Source organism: Anthonomus grandis, chromosome 13 (genome assembly GCF_022605725.1).
Source record: "Anthonomus grandis grandis chromosome 13, icAntGran1.3, whole genome shotgun sequence".
Taxonomy (NCBI): Eukaryota; Metazoa; Arthropoda; class Insecta; order Coleoptera; family Curculionidae; genus Anthonomus; species Anthonomus grandis.
Window position 1 is genome coordinate 16067233 of NC_065558.1, and position 21873 is coordinate 16089105.

Consider the following 21873-nt stretch of genomic DNA (forward strand, 5'->3'; position numbering starts at 1 on the left):
TTTTTAAAATAAGTATTTTACTAGTTTTTCAATATGATAGTTTTGGATAATATGCAATCTAATATGCAAATTGATCTAGCAACCGCACTCGTCGGGACAATAAAAAGAATGATAAGCTAGGATGTTTTATTACCATAGAGGTCAGATACAGAGTTTTCCTTCAACTACAGTACTACGACACGTTATTATATAAGTAGTGTTACAGATTTGTGAGTTCTTCTTTCAAGTTCTTCAAAAGTTATGTTAGTTTTTTCTTAAAGTTAACTTAGGTTAAAAAAGGAACGTTTGACTCTTAAAAGTGTAAAAAAAAAGATGGAATTAAAAAATTATTTATTTAGACAGATCGTATGAAGCAAGAGATAAATCGAACAATAAAATATAAGTTTATTTACACACAAATATTTTTATCTGTAGAAACTTGAATAGAATTTGCTACTTCTAGATCGTTATTGATAAGGCACAGTTCACAGGGCCAAAAATAGAATCTTGTCACTTTTTACTATTTATTTAGCTATTCCTGTTTTGCAGAAAACACAATAATATGTACATCTGTGATATAAACGTAAATGTACAAAATAAATCAGTTGACCAGCAACAAATAACAAACCTCAGCATACGATTTTACCTACCCTAACTTCGCAAGCTAAAATCGCCGCAAAAAAAAAGAGCGGCATTTTTCACAGTACCCAGGGCGGCATTTTTTTTAAAATTCGGGCCTGATTTTGAGTATATTTTCTCATGTGCCGCTAAGAAAATGGTAAGTTTTTTAACGAAAAAGTAAACCAACTATTTGATATACATGGTTATTATCAAATTCTTAAAGTAACCAGCTCTTTGGCTTACTACAGAAAATCTTAAGCTGACGATGAGGCTTAGAAATAAGGCTCTATCTTTTAATAAAAAAAAATGTAGTTTTCGAACTTTTAGATAGAAATTATCTTCAAGTATAAACTGATAGGTTCCCCAATCATTTTTTGTTTAACCTCAAATTACACATTTATATTTCAAACTTATAATAAAATATACTTATTAATAGTATAAATAAATATATTGTTTTTAATTTATGACCATTTTTTTATTTTAACAATAATTTTCTTAATTAAGGTTAAACTATGCGCTACCAGTAAAAAATTCTATTCTCTTTTATCGTGTTGGAAACAATAAAACAGTAATTACCATAATGACCATACCCGGAACCAGTTTTTCTTCAAAAAGCAGTTAGAATATTGTTTTTAATAAATTAGGTATCTCAGAAGCGATACTGAAATTTTTTTAATCCAGTACACGAAAAAAAAGAACAATAGTTTTATTAAACCTTTGTTGGTCCAGAACTAATAATCTTTTTCTAGGAACCATACTGGAAAATTTCAATAAATAAAATTCAAAAACTGAAATATCGAACAAAGTATTTTTAAAGTAAATTGCACCGCAATTCAGTGCAAAGTGTGAAAAGTGCAACGTTAAAAAGAAAACTACTAAAAAGCAAATTACTTTTGTGATTTTGGCTTCCTCTTACTTTATCCCTGTTGGTTGTATAGATTCATTTCTCATTGTGAATTATAAAGAATTTATTTCACTTAATTTTTTTGTCTTATATATTTTTGTATACAATTTATCGTATTCTCAAAAAAAGGCAAGGGATGAGAATACATATTATTGCTTTAAGCTTTCCTCATAAACTATTAACAACTGGCAAAAAACAAAGGCTGCATGAATTTTTTAAACTTACATATCTTGTTGGATGGATTGATTGTAATATACCTATGAACTACACGTGAAGCTTAAGTCTATAGTCAATATATATTTTCTTAGAACGAATTTTAAGAAAATATATTTTTTTTAATAAAAGGTAGTTTACATCTAGGATGTATATTTTATGAACAAAATTTGCAACAGCAAATGTATTTATAGCCCAATTATTTTCTAAGGTTGAGTGGGATATCATTGTAGTTTGGGTGGAGTTGTGATTCGAACTAACCCAACTCAGATTCCAAGCCAACCGAAACTGACCCCAACAAAGACTGCAACTCTTTTAAATTTTTGCCTTGGAGAAACTTATATTGTCTTGAAGGTTACAAATAGGTTTTGATTAGAACTAACCCAATTTGGGTCGAATTTTTGTTTTATTCGACACTAGTTAAAGTGGGTTGGATTAGGTAATCCTAATCCCAACGCAGTCCAGAGGTACGCTTGAGTTGGGTTGCAGTTTGACGATTCTGTTTTTGATTTATTTGGCATCTTTCAAAAAAACAAAATTTTAGGAAAATTTAAAGTAATAAGTCCTTTATAATAGTTGCTAATATTAACTCGACATCTGTTTGGCATGCTTCTAATTAATTTGTCAATGTCGTTTTACTCGATTTGTAGACATTGCTATTGCATACAGTTCAGCAACTATTTTCTTGTCTGGAACATTATTACTTGATATAAAACACGCCTTCCCAAAATACCTCAAACGTACTCGATAGGATTTAAGTCAGGGCATTGCCCTAGCCATTGCAATACCTGAATATTCTGCTACTTCAAATATAGTTTCTAGCGGCTCTTGCAATGCAGAACTCTGAGCATGCGGGCCTGCAATGTCGTACATGAGACCATAATTTCACCAAATTTTGTAGTCCATGAATAAATAATGGGTTTCAGGATTTTATTCCGATATTCGGTGTCGTTAAAAACCCTTCAATGGAACCATATTAGTCCCAAAATCTATCAAAACAAACATCTGCTTTGTCTTGTTATCTCTTAACTTCTTGATGGTTTGCAAGCAACAGGCGTTGCCGAGTACTCACCACATCGTTTACCTTCTTGAATCAGGAATGTAAACCAAACCGTCATACATCGGTAAAAAATTGCATTCCTATTCGCGCTCGTTAGTTCTAATTTTCTTTAATCCTAATCTTCCTGTACAATTTTTACGGAATAGAACTGGAGCTATAGCTCGCACCCATTATTTGAGTGACACTATAACGCCATGGACATTTTGAATCTCACTTCTTAGCTCCTTAGCTGGCTGGCAGTAATATTGGGGTTTCGTAATAACTGAAGGCGAATAAACCTATCATTTATAGGTTCCGTTGCCCTTGTTGGATCAGTATATCTTTATGTTAGATCTTGCATTACAGAACGTATTTACAGACATTGTGACCAAAATAGCATCATAGTGACTCAACAGACAGGATGTACCAAAGGTGCCATGGGGTGTAAAGAACAGCTAATTATCGACTCCGTAGTTTGCAAGCAGGCATTTAACAACAAGAGAAACCTTTTCGCAGAATACATGGATGCTTTTCATTGAAGGTTTTGATGTAGTTCCACATAAATGGCTTATTAAGGTACTTGAATTGTACAAAATAGATAACCACAAAATTTCCTTTTTAGAATTCGCTATGGCATCTTGGCGAACATCAATAAAACTGCAGGTGCCTGGTAACATCATTGGCACTAACATGATTCCTATTCATAGGGGTATATTCTAGAGAGGTTCCTTAAGTCCACTTTGGTTCTGCCTTGCCATGAATCCACTATCTAACCAACTTATACGACTTATTCAACTAGGTACGGATTTGGCCTAAAAAAGAAAAATAAAAACTAATAAGAGTAAACCATCTACTTTATATGGATGACTTAAAAATTCTTGCAGCAACACGAAATCAACTAGATCAGATGCTTAAAATAGTGGAAAAATTCTCTGACGATATAGAAATGACCTTTGGACTGGATAAGTGCCGAACTGTAAACATTATTAAGGGTAAACTACAACCAGGTGACTTTCAAACAGTAAACGGTCAGATAATTAATGCTATGGACGAAGAAGAATATAAATATCAAGGATTAAACAGGTGCAAAAAATAGATCATAGAACTATAAAGAATGAGCTGACTGAGTTCACTACAAGAATGCGACGACTTCTTAAAATAAGTCTTAACAGAAGAAACCTATTTAAAGCTATTAATACATATGGAGTAAGTTGATTAACTTACTTTTTCTAGAACACTACTAACGAAAGCCAATAAGCATCATCCGCGGAGTGCCGTAGAACGTACTACGAACACCGTGCAATCAACGTACACCGAACGTACACCGAGCAAGAAAAAATGCAAGCTTGGATGGGAAAACCACTACACGGAAGTGGTTTTCCAGTGCTTTTCGAGATCGCGGCGTCGAACTACTGGTTGACTTCGGAACAGCTTTTCCACGAAACTGAAGGGTTTCTTGTGGCTATCCAAGATCAAGCAATACCAACAAGAAATTATTTAAAGTTTGTCATAAGTGACCCGACGGTATAAAGTGACTAGTATGGATGTGAGACAACGGAGTCTATTCAGCATATCACCGGTGGATGTCAAACTTTTGCCCCAACGGAATATAAAGAACGACATGATCTAGTTGCAAAGATACTGCATCAAGAGCTCGCAGAAAAACTAAACCTTTTATCGGCAGCCAAAGTACCATATTATAACTATAAGCTGGAACCAGTTCTTGAAAATGAGCAACACAAATTGTATTGAGATCGCACTGTACTTAAAGAACAACGAGTAAGTAACAATAGGCTTTTATTGGTGCAGATATTCCCAATAATAATAACCTAAGAGCAGAACATAATTAAAAGATTCTTAAGTTCAGTGATCTAAAACAATAGATACGAATAATACCAATGAGCCGGGTCGAAAACATGAAATTGCTCAACCTTAAGAAAAGCATCTATAAGCTGATACAGAACAAAGTCTTTCTACTTTTTCTACGTCTACTTTTAGTCTAAGTTTATTATTTGTAATTAAAGTTAAAAAACAGAGTCCGGCAACATGGAAAGGACTCCACCAGAACTTCATCTTTCTGATATCTGAGATATCTGGGATAAGTGAACGATCCCCCTTTCCCCAGGAGGGAGTGCGATTGCCGTTTGGTATGGCGCATGGCTACTGAAACTTAACTTCTTTCAGGAGGATTTTCTTAGGAAATTAGATATCAAAAATAAGCAAACAAACAGCGTTTTGTATATATGTAAGAGTGACATGTTTTAAACTCAAAATATACTTCTAAAATAGAAAAGAAAAGAGAAACAAAACGAAAAATACGAATAAAAATTATACACCTCGGGTAGATAGAGTAAAAAGAAACAATTAGTGATGAGTCAGATTATAATGTTCTATTTGTTTTTCGAATATTAAGTTCTTTAACATGTGTTATATAGACACCAATTAAAGTGGCAATAAAGTTGTGTATCGTCGGGAAACGCTTGGACCTTGCAATATTGAGAAGATCTTAAAACATCGGCGGTATATAGAGGATCGGACCCAAAATTGACCCCTGAGGGACTCTAGAGAGCACCCTACATCCATTTGAAAACTCATTATCAAGTCTTACTTGCTGATTTCTATTGTGAATATACAATGTAATAAAAGTCAAAGAGTAATTATTGTCAAATCCATAATGTTCGAGCCTTGCTAATAGTAATTGATTATCGTGTCGAAGGCTTTGGAGTAGTCAAGGAGTACCAAGACGCTCTTCAAGCCCTCATTTTATGCATCAATAATATCGCTTGTGACCACTGTTAATGCTCAAATCTTTGAGATTATCTGCCTTTACAATAATATCATTAGCGAATCAGATATTGTTCTCCCCGCAAAATGTTTACTTCTTCCGAGAGTCTGTCTTCTACGCAAATTTTTGCAATTTGTTTCCAGTAGAGATAGGTAATAGTTTTGATGTCCCGGCTATCAATGTTAAGATCTGTAAATATTTTGATAAGTTTATGATGTTAAACTTTATCGAACGCTTTTTATAATACAACAACATTGAGTGATTAAAAAGGTCATAACTTTTTTGACCTTCCTGTACGTATATTTGCGAGTGAAAATAATAAAACAGCATTTAATTCTAGTTAAAAAAGGTATACTTCTTTGATCTCCAAAAAGTAGACCGTTTTCGAAATAAACGCATTTTTTTATTAGGTTGCGTATGAACACTTAATCTAAAATTTAATTAACATCGATAAAATTAGAAAAGGCTGTTGATTATAAAATTGTTCAAAATGTTCACCATCCACTAGTACACATTGTCTAATTCTTTTATTTAAATTTTGCCTGACTCCAAACAATGATTCTTCTTGGGCCCTGATGGTATTGACTCCTTCCACAGTCTTTTGCCACAATTCCTGACGGTTATTTATTTTATGTTTATACACAAGTGATTTCAAGTAGCCCCAGAAATAAAAATCTAAGGGATTAAGATCGGGACTACGCGCAGGCCACGGATATTCACTACCTCTACCAATCCATTTATGAGGATAAATTTCGTCCAAGTAATTTCTGACTTGCAGTGAATAATGTGCCGGTGCACCATCGTGCATATACCAACTGTGACGTCTTAAATTTAGGGGCACATCTTCTAGAAGAATGGGTAGATCATTCCTCAAGAAATTTAGATAACGTTCTCCATTAAGCTTAGCTGGCAATTCAGACGGTCCCACAATACAATCCCCAAAGATACCACACCAAATATTTATTGAAAACTCATGTTGAAAATGGTGTTCTTAGAAAGCATGAGGATTTTCCATCGAATAGATATGATTGTTACGCCAATTAAAACTACCTCTCCTTGTGAACGTGGCTTCATCCGTAAATAAAATTTTATAACAAAAAAATGGATCATTCAATTGGCGCTCTCTTAAAAATTGACTGAATTGGACTCTTGTAGGAAAGTCTTGAGGAAGAAGATTTTGAACTGGAGTGAAATGATACGGATACAGTCTTTCTTGGCGTATAATTTTGGACACCGAAGATTTCCTTACACCAGTGGCTGCCTCAATACGTCTTGTGCTGGTTTCAGGATTTTCGATAACACGAACCAAAATTTCATCTTCCATATGTGCTCCAATTATCCTTGGTTTTCCCGCATTTACGTTTTTTGAACGAAATGAGCCCGTTTCGCCTTATCTATCGTACATCGCTTTAAATGTTTGATGATTTGGCTGCCTTCTATCCGGATACAGATCCAAATAACGCTGCGCTGCTCTTCGACTACGAAAATTTTCTTGAGCATATACACATACCATGTCCCGCATCTGAGCATTAGAAAAATCATTGTGACGCGTCATTTTAAAGCGAAAATAACACAACAAGAACACGAGCTTTAGCCAAATTAAAGACTTACTTAATATTACTTCACCTTGACAGGTATTAGTTATGATGTGTTCATCCTAGGCACAGCCTACTTTGTAAAACTCCGATAATAATTTGTTCATACGCAACCTAATACAAAAATGCGTTTATTTCGAAAACGGTCTACTTTTTGGAGATCAAAGAAGTATACCTTTTTTGACTAGAATTAAATGCTGTTTTATTATTTTTACTCGCAAATGTGCGTACAGGTAGGTCAAAAATGTTATGACCATTTTAATCACTCAATGTTGTTGTATGTGGCGCCATCTAGTGATAATGGGAAAATAGATATCATATTCGTGTTCCTCATTCCAAATAATAAGAGTACACCAAATTTTAGGTTAATCTGTCCAGTGGATTCCAAAATATTTCAATAAATGTTTGGTAAAAAATTAGGTTTAACACCATGTAGAACGAAAACCAATAACATTTTGCTAAGCGATATTGAGCTCAAACGGTTTATTTTCATGTCAGGTATCCTACATTAACCTATGTCCAATTAATTACGGGACACCCTGTATAATACTTTTACCAAGATTTTGGACATAGCCCATGGTAAAGAGATTACCTGCAGATGGTTACGCATTTTTAGATTGCTGTTCTTTGGTAGAGGAAACCCTATACTGGTCTTCTAGGAATCCGAAAAAAAATTTGTTCAATACATGAACTTACAATATTGGTAATGTAAATATCAATAAAAGAGTAAAGAAGTGTAAATATCAATATCAAATAGCATGTTCGTTCTTATGCCATCAACGCCACAGGCGTTAGTTTTAATGCTATGTAAAGCTTTGCTTACATCAGCAACTGTAGACAACTGAAAAGAAAAAGTATTGGCATTAAACTTACTATTTTTGTAAAAGTTGATTTTATTTTGGCAATTAAAAACACAATAAATTGTTTTTTTTTTATTTAACGTACACCAATCTATGATCTGAACAGTTACTGCCTTCCAGAGTCCAAAACTATGCCCCTTAGAAAAATGGGATCTATCAACTTACTACCGTGATTTGTTGGTAGGTTCTTCCAAAATCTGGAAAAGGTTATAAGACTCAAAGTATAACTGGGTTGTCGAGGTCTAAAAAATTACATTAAAATCGCCTAGACAAATTACGATATCATAATGTACTGCTAGCTCTGATAAAATGTTATCAAAATCCTGAATGTGTATGTTTATGTTGAAATGTAGAAGTCTATAAAAATTTGCTATAGCAATAGTTTTAGAGCCTAATTTAACTCTATAACAAATGTTCTCCAGAGATTTAGATACATGAAAGCCAAACTTAATAATTTCGGCGTTTATGTTATTTTGTGAAGATGAGAAAGTGGAGCAGAACGATTTAACTATTTCATTATATTGTGTATATTTGATAGTCAAGGATACATTATTGTTATTATAATTTTCGCATACCTACATAGTACAACATATTATGTCGTAATTAAATATTTTAGATCTTCATGCATGTTATTACATTATAAGATTTAGATTGTTTTCTTGTAGCATTTTGCTAAATAAATTCTTATTATTATTATTATTAAAAAATACACCCACTCCACCTCCTCTATACAACTCTTTATTAGAATTAAAAAAATGTTATCCTGGTATTTCGAAAACTTGGGTGTCCTGCGTATTGTTATTCCACGTTTCGTAAAAAAAAAGGCGCAAAATTCATTATTATCAAATACTAGGATTTTAAAATTATTAAAGCCTGTGTTAATAGATCGCAGTTTAATATGTGCAATTTGCATACTACATTAAACAAATTACGTATTTTAATCAACAGTTAATTATGAACACAGCACCAATCCCATCTAGATAAATATTAATATTTAAGCATACTTATATAATTTTTAGTAGATATGTTGAAGTTTAATATATTAAAAAAACAAAAGATTAAAAATTAATTCTTACTAATCCGACCTGAGTGTTAATAATATAATATTATCGAAATAATATCCACAGTGTGGAGCAAAAAAACCAAATTCGCTATATTAATATCACAGAAAAAAAGAAAATGTTTTAGTCTATTGACTCCCAAATTAATAGCTGCATATAAATATTTATAAATAAACAAGAAAAATCGCCAAAATATCTAAATATTCACAAGCTACAAAAATTAACTCTTGTTTGTTTTTTTTTTGCTTTAAAAAACACTCTGACAGAAATATGTATATTTTTATATGTGAAGCAACAACATTTAAATCGGGCATTTAACCATACATGTACCCATATACAACAGTCAAAAAAAATTAATAATCCTAATTTTACATGCAAGTAATATAAAATCCTCATCAATTTTTTTCCAAGAGACCACACAAAATGTAAACAAACAAGCAAAGAACAATGTCACGGTCTCATAAGCAAATTTTATCGGCTACACGTGTTTCGCCCTGTATAAGCAGGGCATCATCAGGCCTTTTTATAAGTAATATAAAATCCTCAGTACTGTAAGGCCCTCCTCATATGGGGAGACTGAAAAGAAACCGTAGTAGCTTAGATACTTAGAGACTGGGCGACTAGACAACTCCGTTTGCGTATTTCAATGGCGCCACCCACACAGAGCTACTCGAATCGCGGCGACTAGGAAACGAACGTAATCCGAGTATCCGCGACCCAACATGTTGTCGCTGTGCTACTTCAGTATCGACAGTATCTTAAGCGCAGCGATTAAAAATGGAACAAATTAGTAATATAAAATTCGTACAAGAAGTGGAAAACCGCCCTGTTTTATAATTCTAAAATAAAAGGGTACTCAAGAAGAGATATCACTGACAAAGCTTGGAGTGAAGTCGGCAAAGTAGTAGATCTCACAGGTAAGCTCGCAATATCTTAAATTAAATAAAATACATAAATGAAAAGTGTGCCTGCAGTTTAGTTTATATTCTGATAAATATTTTATACATGGTAAAGTACTTTTATGTGCAATATTTCCATTGCCATGGTAGCGAAGCTCGAGGAGTGAGAAAGTGGTTTGCTAAATAATTCCTGATCTCATTTGCAGTAGCCCGTGGATGTAATACGAGGGCGTGAGGTATTATTGCAGTAGTGCCATCGGTCATTTCGGAGTCAGATTGCGGTTAAGTATATAGTATACCTTCTATAGAACGAACAAAATTATGAAGAATGCAAACGGCTTGTATTACGAGTATATCAATTACTCTTGCCGTCGACCGACAGCGAATAGCCCTGTCGAGTACCTGAAATTTTTGGACCATCATGCCGAAAGCACATTCTATGCTTTTTCTTCCTCTGCTCAATCTGTAATTGAAAATTCTTTTAACGTTATCAAGAGTTCTTTGAGGGTATGGTCGTAGTAGATATGGAGTCAAGGGAAAAGCTTCGTCTCCAATAAAGTAGTAAGGGAAAGCGTACTCATTTAAATCATCTGGCAATGTTGAAGGCTGAGGTATATTTAGTCTTTCATTTGTAATCCAGTGTTTTATAGCAGATGAACGAAATATTCCGCCATCACTGTTTCTGCCAGCGTACCCGGTTTCGATGACAGTGAAAAACCCATCTGCATCACTGCATGCCAATAGGACTATAGAGTGATAACTTTTATAATTGAAATTAGTTGATCCTGTGCCAGGTAGTTTTTCAATCCGGATGTGCTTCCCATCTATCGCACCTAGACAGTTCGGTAAATTCCACAGTGAATAGAAACGTTGATCTATGGTCTTCCATTTCTGTACAGTTGGTATAGCCATATGAGAATCTTTCAAAGCTCTCCAAATTACTTTAGTAGTTTCACGTACGATGAAAATAACGGTACTCTCTCCTCTAGCAAAGTACAACGAAAGTGATACAAAAGTGCATCCTGTTGCCAAGTACCTGCAAAAGAGAAAATATAATTTTAACTTTTATCATATTTTGCCATATTATATTAAGTGTTGCCAGTCGGAGGCAGCGCTTCTTGAATGATCGCAAATCGCAAACATGTTAATAAATTATTGACGTAATCGTACTTTACACAATACATAATACATGGTGTTAATTAAGTATGTACAGGGTGTTTTTTTATATTATTGACCTCCCTTTATCTTTTTTATTTGATGTTTCTCAAAAAAGTGTTTAATAGAAAAGTTTAATGATTTAAAATGAACTTTTAGAAAAAATATTTTTTTCACCTACAGGGTACGTCAAAATTGACCAAAATAAGGGGGAATATAATTTTATAAGAAACACCCTGTACATACTTAACTAATACCTACCCCGTATATTGTAATGTGAAGATCTTAATAATAATTATTATTTAATTACCTATCATTTCTACATTCTTTTATTTCTATATAAGGATTTTTTTTTGCAGTGCGTGAGGGCAAGGAGAAATGGAAGAATCTTCGCTCTGTTTATGTCCGGCATATAAAACCCTCTCCCAGTGGTTCAGGCACCAAAAATAAAAAGCCATATTACTTGGCAGAAGTCATGCAGTTTACACTTCCTTTCATCAAAACGTTATGTACACCAGCTGGAAATTTACCCCCAAACCCCAGCCAACTGTCTACACTAGATCCGGAACAAGAGTCGTCTGCAGATGGCTTACCGGCTGAAGAAGAAAATTCGGACTCTTTATTACAGAATCAATCACAAACCGAAGAGCTGCTGTCACCAGCAACACCCACCCCTTCCAGCCAGTTACCCGAAAGTTCATCACAAAGTACAGAAACTGGACATTCTCAGGAAGTATCAAGTGATTCTACTAGGTCTCACCTACGTATAACAACCCGAAAAGCTCAGAAACGGACAATTCCAGACGGAGATAAGGCGTTCGAGAACTATCTAGAAGCTAAAACTAAAAGACTTCGCGATACCTCAAATGAAGGGGACAAAAAACCAGAAGATGGGAAAAGAACATTTTTACTGAGTATCCTGCCTGAGATTGAACCCATGACGAACACTCAAATGAAGGCATTAAGGCGTAGAGTTTTGCAACTTATTGATGATATCATCAGTCCGGCTCCATATGTACCTCTGAGTGTACAAACCTATCAACAAACCCCAACCTACTCGCTTGTGATTTCACCACATTCATCAATATCTACTGCTACCAATAATCAAGTTTCTGACAGTTGATCACCCCAAAACGAAATGCCAAACGAAACGGATGTTGCCAAAAACGATTATTATAACGTTGTTCGAGAAGCTTTAGGACAGTGCACTGGATATAATATTATTATATCTTATTATTATATCTTGTATTCTAATATAATTTCTACTGTGTACATATTTTCACATTTTCCATAAAAAAAACCAAACATAATAAAGAATATTAAGAAGCAATGTGAACTTGACATTTACCTTAAAGTAATCAATAGCCTCTCTTCAGGACTCTCGCATTCCCTCATGTTGGTGTCCTTGTAAGTGATGAAAGGAGTGATTATTCTTATAAGTTCCAATTATGTCTCCTTCTCCATTCTGTAACATGCACGGAATTTTGAGTCAGTTTCTTGCAATTCTTTCGCAGCAGCAAACAATCTGCAGTTAACATTTCTCTCAATGTACGGATGGACCCAGAATTTTCTTCTACATTTCTTTCTGTATCGCCTATGATAATAATAAAGGACAATTGCTTCTTCTTCGCTACTAGAACTTGACATTTTCACTTTAAAGGCAAATCCAGAAATAAACAACCAACTATTGAATTGATCCTGATTCCTATGTGAGGAGAACAAACAACTTGAGTAGTGTAGTCGCCCAGTCTCTAAGTATCTAAGCTACTACGGTTTCTTTTCAGTCTCCCCATGTGAGGAGGGCCTAAAACTAACAACATTGTTGTCATTGTATGTGTAGGTCTTAAGGCCTGATGATGTCCTGCTCATACAGGGCAAAACACGTGTAGCCAATAAGATTTGCTTATGAGACCGTGACATTGTTTGTATGCATAAGTAAGTAGTTATTAAATATAATACCGTTCCTTTTCACACACCATTGTAGCACGCCTAGAAAGTTGTGCGTTGCAGCAAAATCGAAGTTTACGGAATAGAAACTATGCCACCATATAATACCGAATCCGAAGTTATTATGCAGATCCCAAAATCGAAAAATTCTACGTTAGAAAATAAATCCAGAAATCTAATCTGGTTTTGCCAATGAAGATCAAATTAATTATAAGTGTATTCTGCAATATATTACAAAGACCAAATCGAAGTTTCTTAACCGATCTCTTGCCTAAACATCAAAACTGTCAGTCAAACAAATAAACAAATAACAAATTAGCAGCGATGACATGTTACTCTCAAGAATCCCAAGGATCAAAAATTAATTTGCTGCAGGAAATCGACTATTCTAATGCATCACAATTCGATTCACAGATTCTGGAGTGCCCAAACAAAGAGGTGGACTCCAATCAGACCACTTATGGCACGTATGATACTTTTTTCAGTTACATGGATTTGTCGTTACTCAATTCGACAAAAAGCCAAATTTTGCTTGAGGTATTATGTGACATTTGTTCTGTCAGTTTTTAATTTTTTTTTCATTTGAGTTGTGTTGAGTTGTATTGTATTTTTGTACTTAAAATGTGTGATATAATAAGATCCGTCTCCTCCTACTCATGGATCGCTTGTATGCAGGTATTTCCCAATATAAAAAACTTGTACGTTTAATTAAATTTAAGGCCTTTGTAGGAACAAAGTTCTACCATTCCTACTAAGATCATCACCAAACCGTTGATAGTAAATGGAGTGCAAATAGACCCAGAAGAAATGTACTTTCGAGATGCTTATGATGGCAAGATGTTTAATCAAGTTTTGAAAATTACCAATCTGAGAAAAAATAGCGTGAATATTAGAATAGGACCTCCATCATCTAAAGTTGTTTTAACATTTCTTTTAAACACTTAATTAAAGCTAGTACTTCTTTCAGGCATTCAGATTTAAGCCAATACTTATTGGTAAGGTTCTTTCAGCTGGTTTGAGCATCACTAAAAGAATTAAATTATTATACGCTACGCCAACTGCGGTGCCCCAGGCCAGTATGGATATTTATATTGATAATGAATGTATTCGGTATAAGCTTATAGTGTAAGATGATTGATTTTATTTTTTATTTAAAAAAATATAGGTATTAATAATTTAGGATACCCTGCTTTGCTCAAATATCTGTCTCTCCGAGAATCTTGGATTATGGCGAAATCGATGTAGGCATGGTGTCAGATAAAAAAAAAATTATGATTCAGAATAGTGGTACGAAGCAATCTCATTTTTCTATTGATTTGGGTAGAAATCCTTTAAATCTAATGGTAGAACCTACCAGAGGAACAGTGCAGGTGGGTTAATAAACTTAGGAATATATCTCTGATAAGTCTTATGAGCATAATTTTTGACCAAACTATTTTTATATATTTTTAATACAATGATATTATCAGCTTATTTAAAAGCTTTGTTGACTAATGCAGTCCCACGTTATAATGCAATGTTTTTTTCATGGATATATCACTAAAGTTATCTATCAGAGGCCCAACTATCTCTCTATATTCTATATTTCCATCCTCCTTTAATTCATTTTTTATATATTCTCAGTCATGAAGCAAGAAAAAATCTCATTATTTTAGGAAAAAAGGAATAAGTAACGACAAACCTCAGTAACCTCTACCTTAGTAACCTATTTGTCTTATAGATATTTATTTGTATAGTAATATCTTTAGACTTTAGTTTTACACTAAAGTCACGTTTTCTGAATTAATAGTCGTCAAAGAATGTTGCGAAAGAATGAAATTTATAATCCGCTGTAAATTTGCAAAATCAGATTTTCAGCTGGTAATGACCGAATTAGGCTAATATCAATACTCTATACGCTGTTCCCTAATAAATTCATATTTTCGTCATTGTTTCGGCTCGTTTTGTGCATTGCTCTGCTTATGCACAAAAGGAGCTAAAAGTGCTATTAAATTCTTCTTAGAAGCCGATTTTACCGTCCAAATTGGCGCCAAAAATAAATTTATCTTACCATTTTCTATTTATTATTTAAACATGAACAACTGAAACTGAACTTGATCTCATTATGAGACCAAGTTGAGAGCAAGATAATGAGACCAATACCCAAATAATTTATTTATTTATTTTATTTATTTATTTCAATATACGGCAGAGCCAGTTTACAAAAACAAAATAGATAATACAAAATACTAAACAATATAGCAATATAAATACAATACTAGAATTACAAAAAAATATATATATACCAAGATAAAACCTCTGAAAAAACAGTCATCAACAGGGCTAAAAACTTAGCACTATCCAAGGAACGTAGGTTAAAGTGTAAGATTATTTATTTTTGATTTGAATGACCGTAAGCCGCCGGAAAATGGATCCAAACTATTTTCATTAAAGAAACGCAAAGTCCTAGTCAGTGGAGAAAAAAACCCATAGTTGGCCGAAGGAAAGGGTAAACGAAACATAGAAGAGTTGATCCTTCTTTGACAGGTGTTAAAAGGAATTGCTTCCAAGATGGTAGGACAATGATATAAACCATTTAAGATCTTATAAAACGTTAAAGCATCAAAATAATGCCGTCTGACTTCAAGATTAGGGATATTAAATTGGACACTGATAGCATTATAGTCGATGTAATAATTACGAAAAATATTAACTTCAGCTCTATAAGCAAGGGATCTTAAGAATCTTCTTTGTACAGCCTCAAGGTGTTCAATATGAGAATCATAATAAGGGGACCAAATTACAGACGCATACTCAAGCAAGGAACGTACCAAAGAGTAATAAAGTAATTTGAAACAATAAGGTGAAAGATGTACACTATTTCTAGTGATAAAACCAAGACTACGCATACTCCTGTTAATAATATCCAAAATGTGCGGCAAAAAAGTTAGCTTGGTATCAAAAAGAACACCTAAATCTTTAACTGTATCAACTGACTTGAGTTCGTTATTGTTGATTGTGTATTGATAATTAATAATTTTATTAGAACGACCAAACGAAATACATACACACTTCTTTACATTCAGTTCCAGACTATTGCTATTACACCACTCAGCAACACTATTTAAATCCAATTGAAGTAGCTCAGCATCAAGATATGACTCAATGGCTTTATACAGTTTAAAATCATCAGCAAAAGCAAGATGTTTTGAATGAACAATTACATCACTCAAATCTCTTATGAACAAGTTAAAAAAGACCGGTCCAATATGCGAACCTTGAGGCACGCCTGAAGATACTTCAATACCATTAGAAATATAATTACTTATCCTGACCAACTGTGTGCGACCAGTCAAAAAACTGTGACAAAACTCGACCAAAGTCCTACCAAGGCCCATAGCCCCAAACTTCTGAACCAGATGTTCATGACCAACCCTATCAAAGGCCTTTGAGAAGTCTGTGTACACACTATCGACCTGTACAGACCTCTCAAAAGCACCAATCAAATCATACTGGTAAGTCAACAGGTTAGTCACCGTAGATCTACCCTGACAAAAACCATACTGATGATCAGTAAGCAATCGCCTACAGTGCCACGAAAATTGCACAGAAAACAACCTGTCAAACAGTTTAGGAACTACAGACTGAATACACACACCTCTATAGTTACAAATATCAGTTCTATCCCCATTTTTATGAATTGGCGTTAAAAAGCTTACCTTCCAATAATCAGGAAATTTGCCTGATGTCAAGCAAAGATTGAAAAGGTGATGCAGAGGCTTACTCAGAGTGCACACACAGTTTTTAAGAAAAACAGATGGGATACCATCAGGGCCAAAAGAATGTTTGTTCGGAAGGCGTAAGATTTCATCAAATATATCCAATAAAGAAAAAGAGATGCGATTTAAATCCAGACTGTAATCAAATTTATAGTCAGGAGCCTTGCGGACAGGTTGCCTGTATGTAGTTTCAAAATACCTAGCAAATAAGTTTACAATATCTTGACCATTACCAGCAACCTCGGCTTCCATATGCATGCTATTGGGGTATGAATTAGACCTACGTAATCTATTAATGTGTTTCCAAAATGAAGAAGGATCATGAGAAATTTCAGTATTTAATCTTTCAATCTATGACCTAAAACATTCATCACGAAGAGTTTTACATTTATTCCTCAAATTTGAAAAATTAACATAATCCATGGATTCTTACTATTTTTGAATTTTGTGTGAGCAATCTTTTTTTGAATAACAAGATTCTGTAATTTTCTACTAAACCAAGTGGGAAAATTAGATGATTTAAAATGTTTAATTGGAACAAACATCTCAATAGCAAAATACAGAGCATTGTAAAAAATATCAATGCATTTATTAATATCCTTCTGATTAAAAGCAGTATCCCAATTCATGCAAGCAAGGTAATTATTAATGGCAACAAAATCACAGTTTACAAAATCATAATAATAAACATCATACTTAAGACTAAAATCACAATTAATAGGAATACTTATTTCATAAGCAGGATGGTGGTTTGATGCCGGTGATAAATTTTCAGTGGCATATATGACTTTAACATTTGACAAACTTGAGAAAAACAGATCAAGAAAAGTACCAAACAGATTTGGCAAGCCATTCACCTGCTTAAGATTAAGATAGTTACAACAACTACATAGCACATTTGCAGATGTTATAGACTCAGCCGTCTCAACATGCAGTCCGTTCACAGTGTTCCTCCATGTGGCAGATTAAAATCACCACAAAATAGAATATCACAACTAGTATGAATACTCACAAGATCCATGGATGTAGAGGCAAATTCCTCATAAATTGATAAAGGAGAAGCAGGAGGGATGTAGACAGCACCAAAAATGATATTCTTGTCACTGCATGATACAAGCACAAAGATGTGTTCCAGGGTTGAATCACTGGTCTGTAATAACCTGGCTTTAAAACATTTACGAACAGCAATCAAAGTGCCACCACCCCTTTGCCTCCCTGTATTTGTGTAACTTCGATCCTGACGGAAAATATTGAAGTCAGTGAACCCTAACTCCGAGTCTAGAAAATCTTCATTAAGCCAAGACTCCACCAAAATCACAACATCATATATGCAACTGTTGACAGCATTCCGCAGATCAGCTATTTTAGTTCGCAAACCACCTGCATTATGAAAGTATACATCTAGTTTTTTGGAGTCTGCTTAATAACATTATTCCTCTTTTGTTGGACCACTTTAGGAATGCCATTAAAATATTGTATGCATAAGTTCTGTTCTGTACGTGAGCGCAAAGTAAGTTCTTCATAAGCATTTTTTACTTGCTTACGTTGAATAGGTGTTAGGTCAGCTTTTATTTTTATTTTAATTTGAAGGTTATCAAGTGATTTACGATTTTTTAAAACAGAGGATGCCAGCTCAGTATTAGGGAAAACCACTCTTAAAGGTCTCAATTTGTCTTTGTTCAATTTGCCTAGACGATAGGCTTTAAAACTTGGACAGGTAATATTATTAGTCTTAGAAAGCACTCAGTTACATACTTCTTGTCGTGATCTAAACGAACTTTAGATTCTTCGGCATTACTCTCAGGGACATCATAAAAAATAACATTCTTGGATCTGGAAGCTCTTTCGTGCATTTCCTCGTAAATATCTGCAGGGGTCTGCTCAGCAGCCATGTTAGTCTTACTTACCCCCTGAGATTTTAATTGATCCAACTCATACTTAAGGTCTTGGACCTCAGATTTAAGCTCAGATACCACTGAGCCAAGGTCGCCTGTCTGAATAGCCTTAATTTCATCCAACAGACATGTCAGCTTAGTGTTCTGATCGTTAATAGCATTAAAAATATTTAATATGATCAAAACAACATCCGACATCTCAATATTCTGTTTGTTTACTAGACGATCTTGAATTTTCTCTCCTAACCTCGAAAAGTCGTCAGCTGTTTCAGCGAATTGATCCTGTGCACTGTTCGAAGCATACGGCTGCGAAACACGTTTACGGGCTGTAACGAAATCGCTGTTGGCGATCGCAGGCGACGGCAACAAGTCGGACTGATGACCAGACATTATTCGACCCGACAAAGATGCCTGCTGATCTTGAACCTGATCCGGGTCACTCAACAGATTGGATGGCGCCAACGATGCACGGCACCTAACCTTAACGGCGGCACATTTTTCACAACACCAATTGTGTGAACCAGTCTTCCTAGCTTGTGCGACAACTTTATTAAAACTGGGAACCGAAAGGCCCGTGCAGCCCCTATGGAACCAAGAATTACACAAACTACACTCAACTGAACTAGAGTTTGATGAAAACCCACGACGACATTTACAACAACTACTCACGTCGGCCATCTTGGTTTTAAATAATCACACTATTTAATCGAGAACTCTATAATTCTTCGCAAAAATCATATTTTTTGCTTCAATTCTGTCATCATGTCATCAAAGAATAATTCTCCAATGATTCCAATAAGAAGAGCTTCTGCTAATATTCCTGCTTCCCGTCTTACGCAGTATCCCGACAAACTTTCTCTGCTATTGCTTGTGTTAACTCTCTTTAAAATACTAAACTAATATTTCAATGCTTATCTAGGCATGCACGAACCAGTATCAAGTATTTAAGAAAATCTGTTATGATCTCCAGTAAAAAATGCATGACCTTCTTCTTCGAGTACCATGCAAATTCGCTTAAGCCTTTATCATATGTTACTCTTAATTGCAGCATTTTGGAGCTCTTGAAAACTATAGGGTCTACCAAGAAAAAGAAGTAATAGAAGTTTAGTGGGCCATGTGTGCAAAATGGTATGTGTCAAAACGCGGATCAAGCGTCAGTTGTGTTAAGTATACTTTGATATTTCATCATAAATCGTTTAAGTCAAGAGCAACATATAGCTATCGTGAAACGGTATTACGAAAATGCACAATCGGTTAGAGCCTGTTATCGTGCTCTTAGAGAAGATTTTGGCCATCGTGGACGGTCTTCTGAGCTTGCAATAAGGCGCACAGTTAATAAGTTTGAACGGGAGTACACTCTTCTGGATAATAAGCCACCAACGCGACAAAAAAGTGCAAGGACCGCTAAAAATATCGCCGCTGCAAGAGAAAGTATTGACGCGAATAACAATGTGTCTGTTTTGCGCCGTTCTCAGTAATTAGGCATTTCACCAATGTCTCTGTGGCCATTTTGAAGAAAGACTTAGGCCTACATCCATATAAGATGGTTCTAACTCAAGAATTGAAGCCTGCTGACCATGGTTTGCGAAGAACGTTTACCGACTGGGCCCTGTTGCAGTTGGAACAAAATGCCGATTTTGGAAAACAAATCATCTTTTCAGATGAAGACTGTGACAATCAACGGAGAGCGCTACCACGACATGATAACAAACTTTCTTTGGCCTGCAATAATTGATGGTGGAGACTTTGAACAGAATTGGTTTCAACAGGACGGAGCAACATCACACACCGCCCGAGCCACAATTAATTTATTAAGAGAGCGTTTTGAAGTTCGAATAATTTCGCGACATGGCAATATCAACTGGCCACCAAGGTCCTGTAGACTTCTCCCCTGGACTTTTTTCTTTGGGGATATGTGAAGTCGAAGGTGTATTCTAACAATCCTCAAACCATCAATGAGTTGAAAGTTAACATAACTAGGGTTATTCGCGAAATTCAGCCCAACTTGTTAGAAAAAGTGATTGAAAATTGGGTTCATCGTCTAAACGTCTGCCGCCGTAGCCGAGGTGGGCATCTTAATGATATTTTGTTTAAAACATAATGTTACATAATAAACTACAACATGAAACATCAATCATAGAAATTAACCAATTCGTTTTTATTTTTTAGCAATTTACTTATATCATTCTTATTGGTAGACCCTTTACTTATTCCCGTCTATTATCTAATATTCCGCAATCGTTTCCTTCTTTTAGTAATTAAATTGTTTTCCTCACAATACTGGACTAATCTTTCTCCTCTTTCGTTTCTGTCACCTAGGCCATGGTCTCCAGTTTCTACTCCGCCCCCACTCATTTTGGCATTAAAGTCTCCTATTACTGTTTTGATTTCATCCGGTTCTATCTATTTGTTTGTAAAAGTCTTCTATCTCGTTATCTGATTTGTCCGTTGTTGAGTCCTAAGCCTGAGCAATGTTAATATTGATTGGTTTGCCTCACAGCTAAAGTCTTTCAGAGATAGGAATAAAGTTTCTTACTGAGTTCTCAAGTTGTCTTAACTACGAGTATTCCGACTCCATGTCAGTGTTTTGGGTCGTCATTATTGTTTCCTGAGAAGTAAAATAACTTTAACTGAGAAGTAACTAACTAATATAGTGATAGGATAGGACTTCACTTACTCCCAAAATATTGATCTTTAGCCTATTAATTTCTTGTGTTGGGTTGTGTAGTTTTTCTGCTGCGTATAACGTTCTAATATTCCAGGTAGCAATTTTTGTAATCTTATTTAGCTGAAACTGGAGAATTCTTCGCACCTGTTTTATCATTTATGTTCTGCCAGGACTAAGGACTATTAGTTCATCCAGCATTATAAGATTTTTGGACGAATGTCCTAAGGATATCAGTATAGATCTTTAATGCAGAGGCCTCCCGTTGCCTTCTGCATTTCCATGCCGTTGACTTTATTTAGTTCATCCGCCTTTTGGACCAATTTCTTCATCCAAGGACATGGAATTGCCCTGTTTATCTACAGCTCATGTATCACCTAAAGCTGTTGATTGTTTAGAGGCGCCCGTTTATTCCGACGGACATTGGAGAGACAGAGCCTCGTTGGTTATCTAGCAGGTAGCACCACATGCAGGTAAAGTTGTAATTTGGGTCGGCT

At 34.9% G+C, this 21873-nt stretch overlaps 1 protein-coding gene and 1 long non-coding RNA gene across 4 annotated transcripts in view; both read left to right on the plus strand.

Moving 5' to 3' along the window:
* Window positions 1-9825: 9825 nt before the first annotated feature.
* Window positions 9826-12441, plus strand: LOC126743572 (uncharacterized). The gene is made up of 2 exons (XR_007662925.1): window positions 9826-9974; window positions 11471-12441. It is a non-coding gene; the product is annotated as an uncharacterized LOC126743572 (long non-coding RNA).
* A 915-nt stretch (window positions 12442-13356) lies between these two features.
* LOC126743564 (cilia and flagella-associated protein 47-like) overlaps window positions 13357-21873 on the plus strand; it is a 54992-nt gene continuing 46475 nt past the window's right edge. For 2 of the 3 annotated variants that reach the window (XM_050450708.1, XM_050450710.1), the window contains exons 1-4: window positions 13357-13595; window positions 13788-13973; window positions 14026-14183; window positions 14239-14428. In XM_050450708.1, coding sequence (XP_050306665.1) covers window positions 13383-13595; window positions 13788-13973; window positions 14026-14183; window positions 14239-14428 — 747 coding nt within the window. In that variant the 5' untranslated portion in view covers window positions 13357-13382. Of the gene's footprint in view, window positions 13734-13787; window positions 13974-14025; window positions 14184-14238; window positions 14429-21873 lie in introns of all 3 variants that reach the window. The other variant, XM_050450709.1, reaches the window with a different exon arrangement.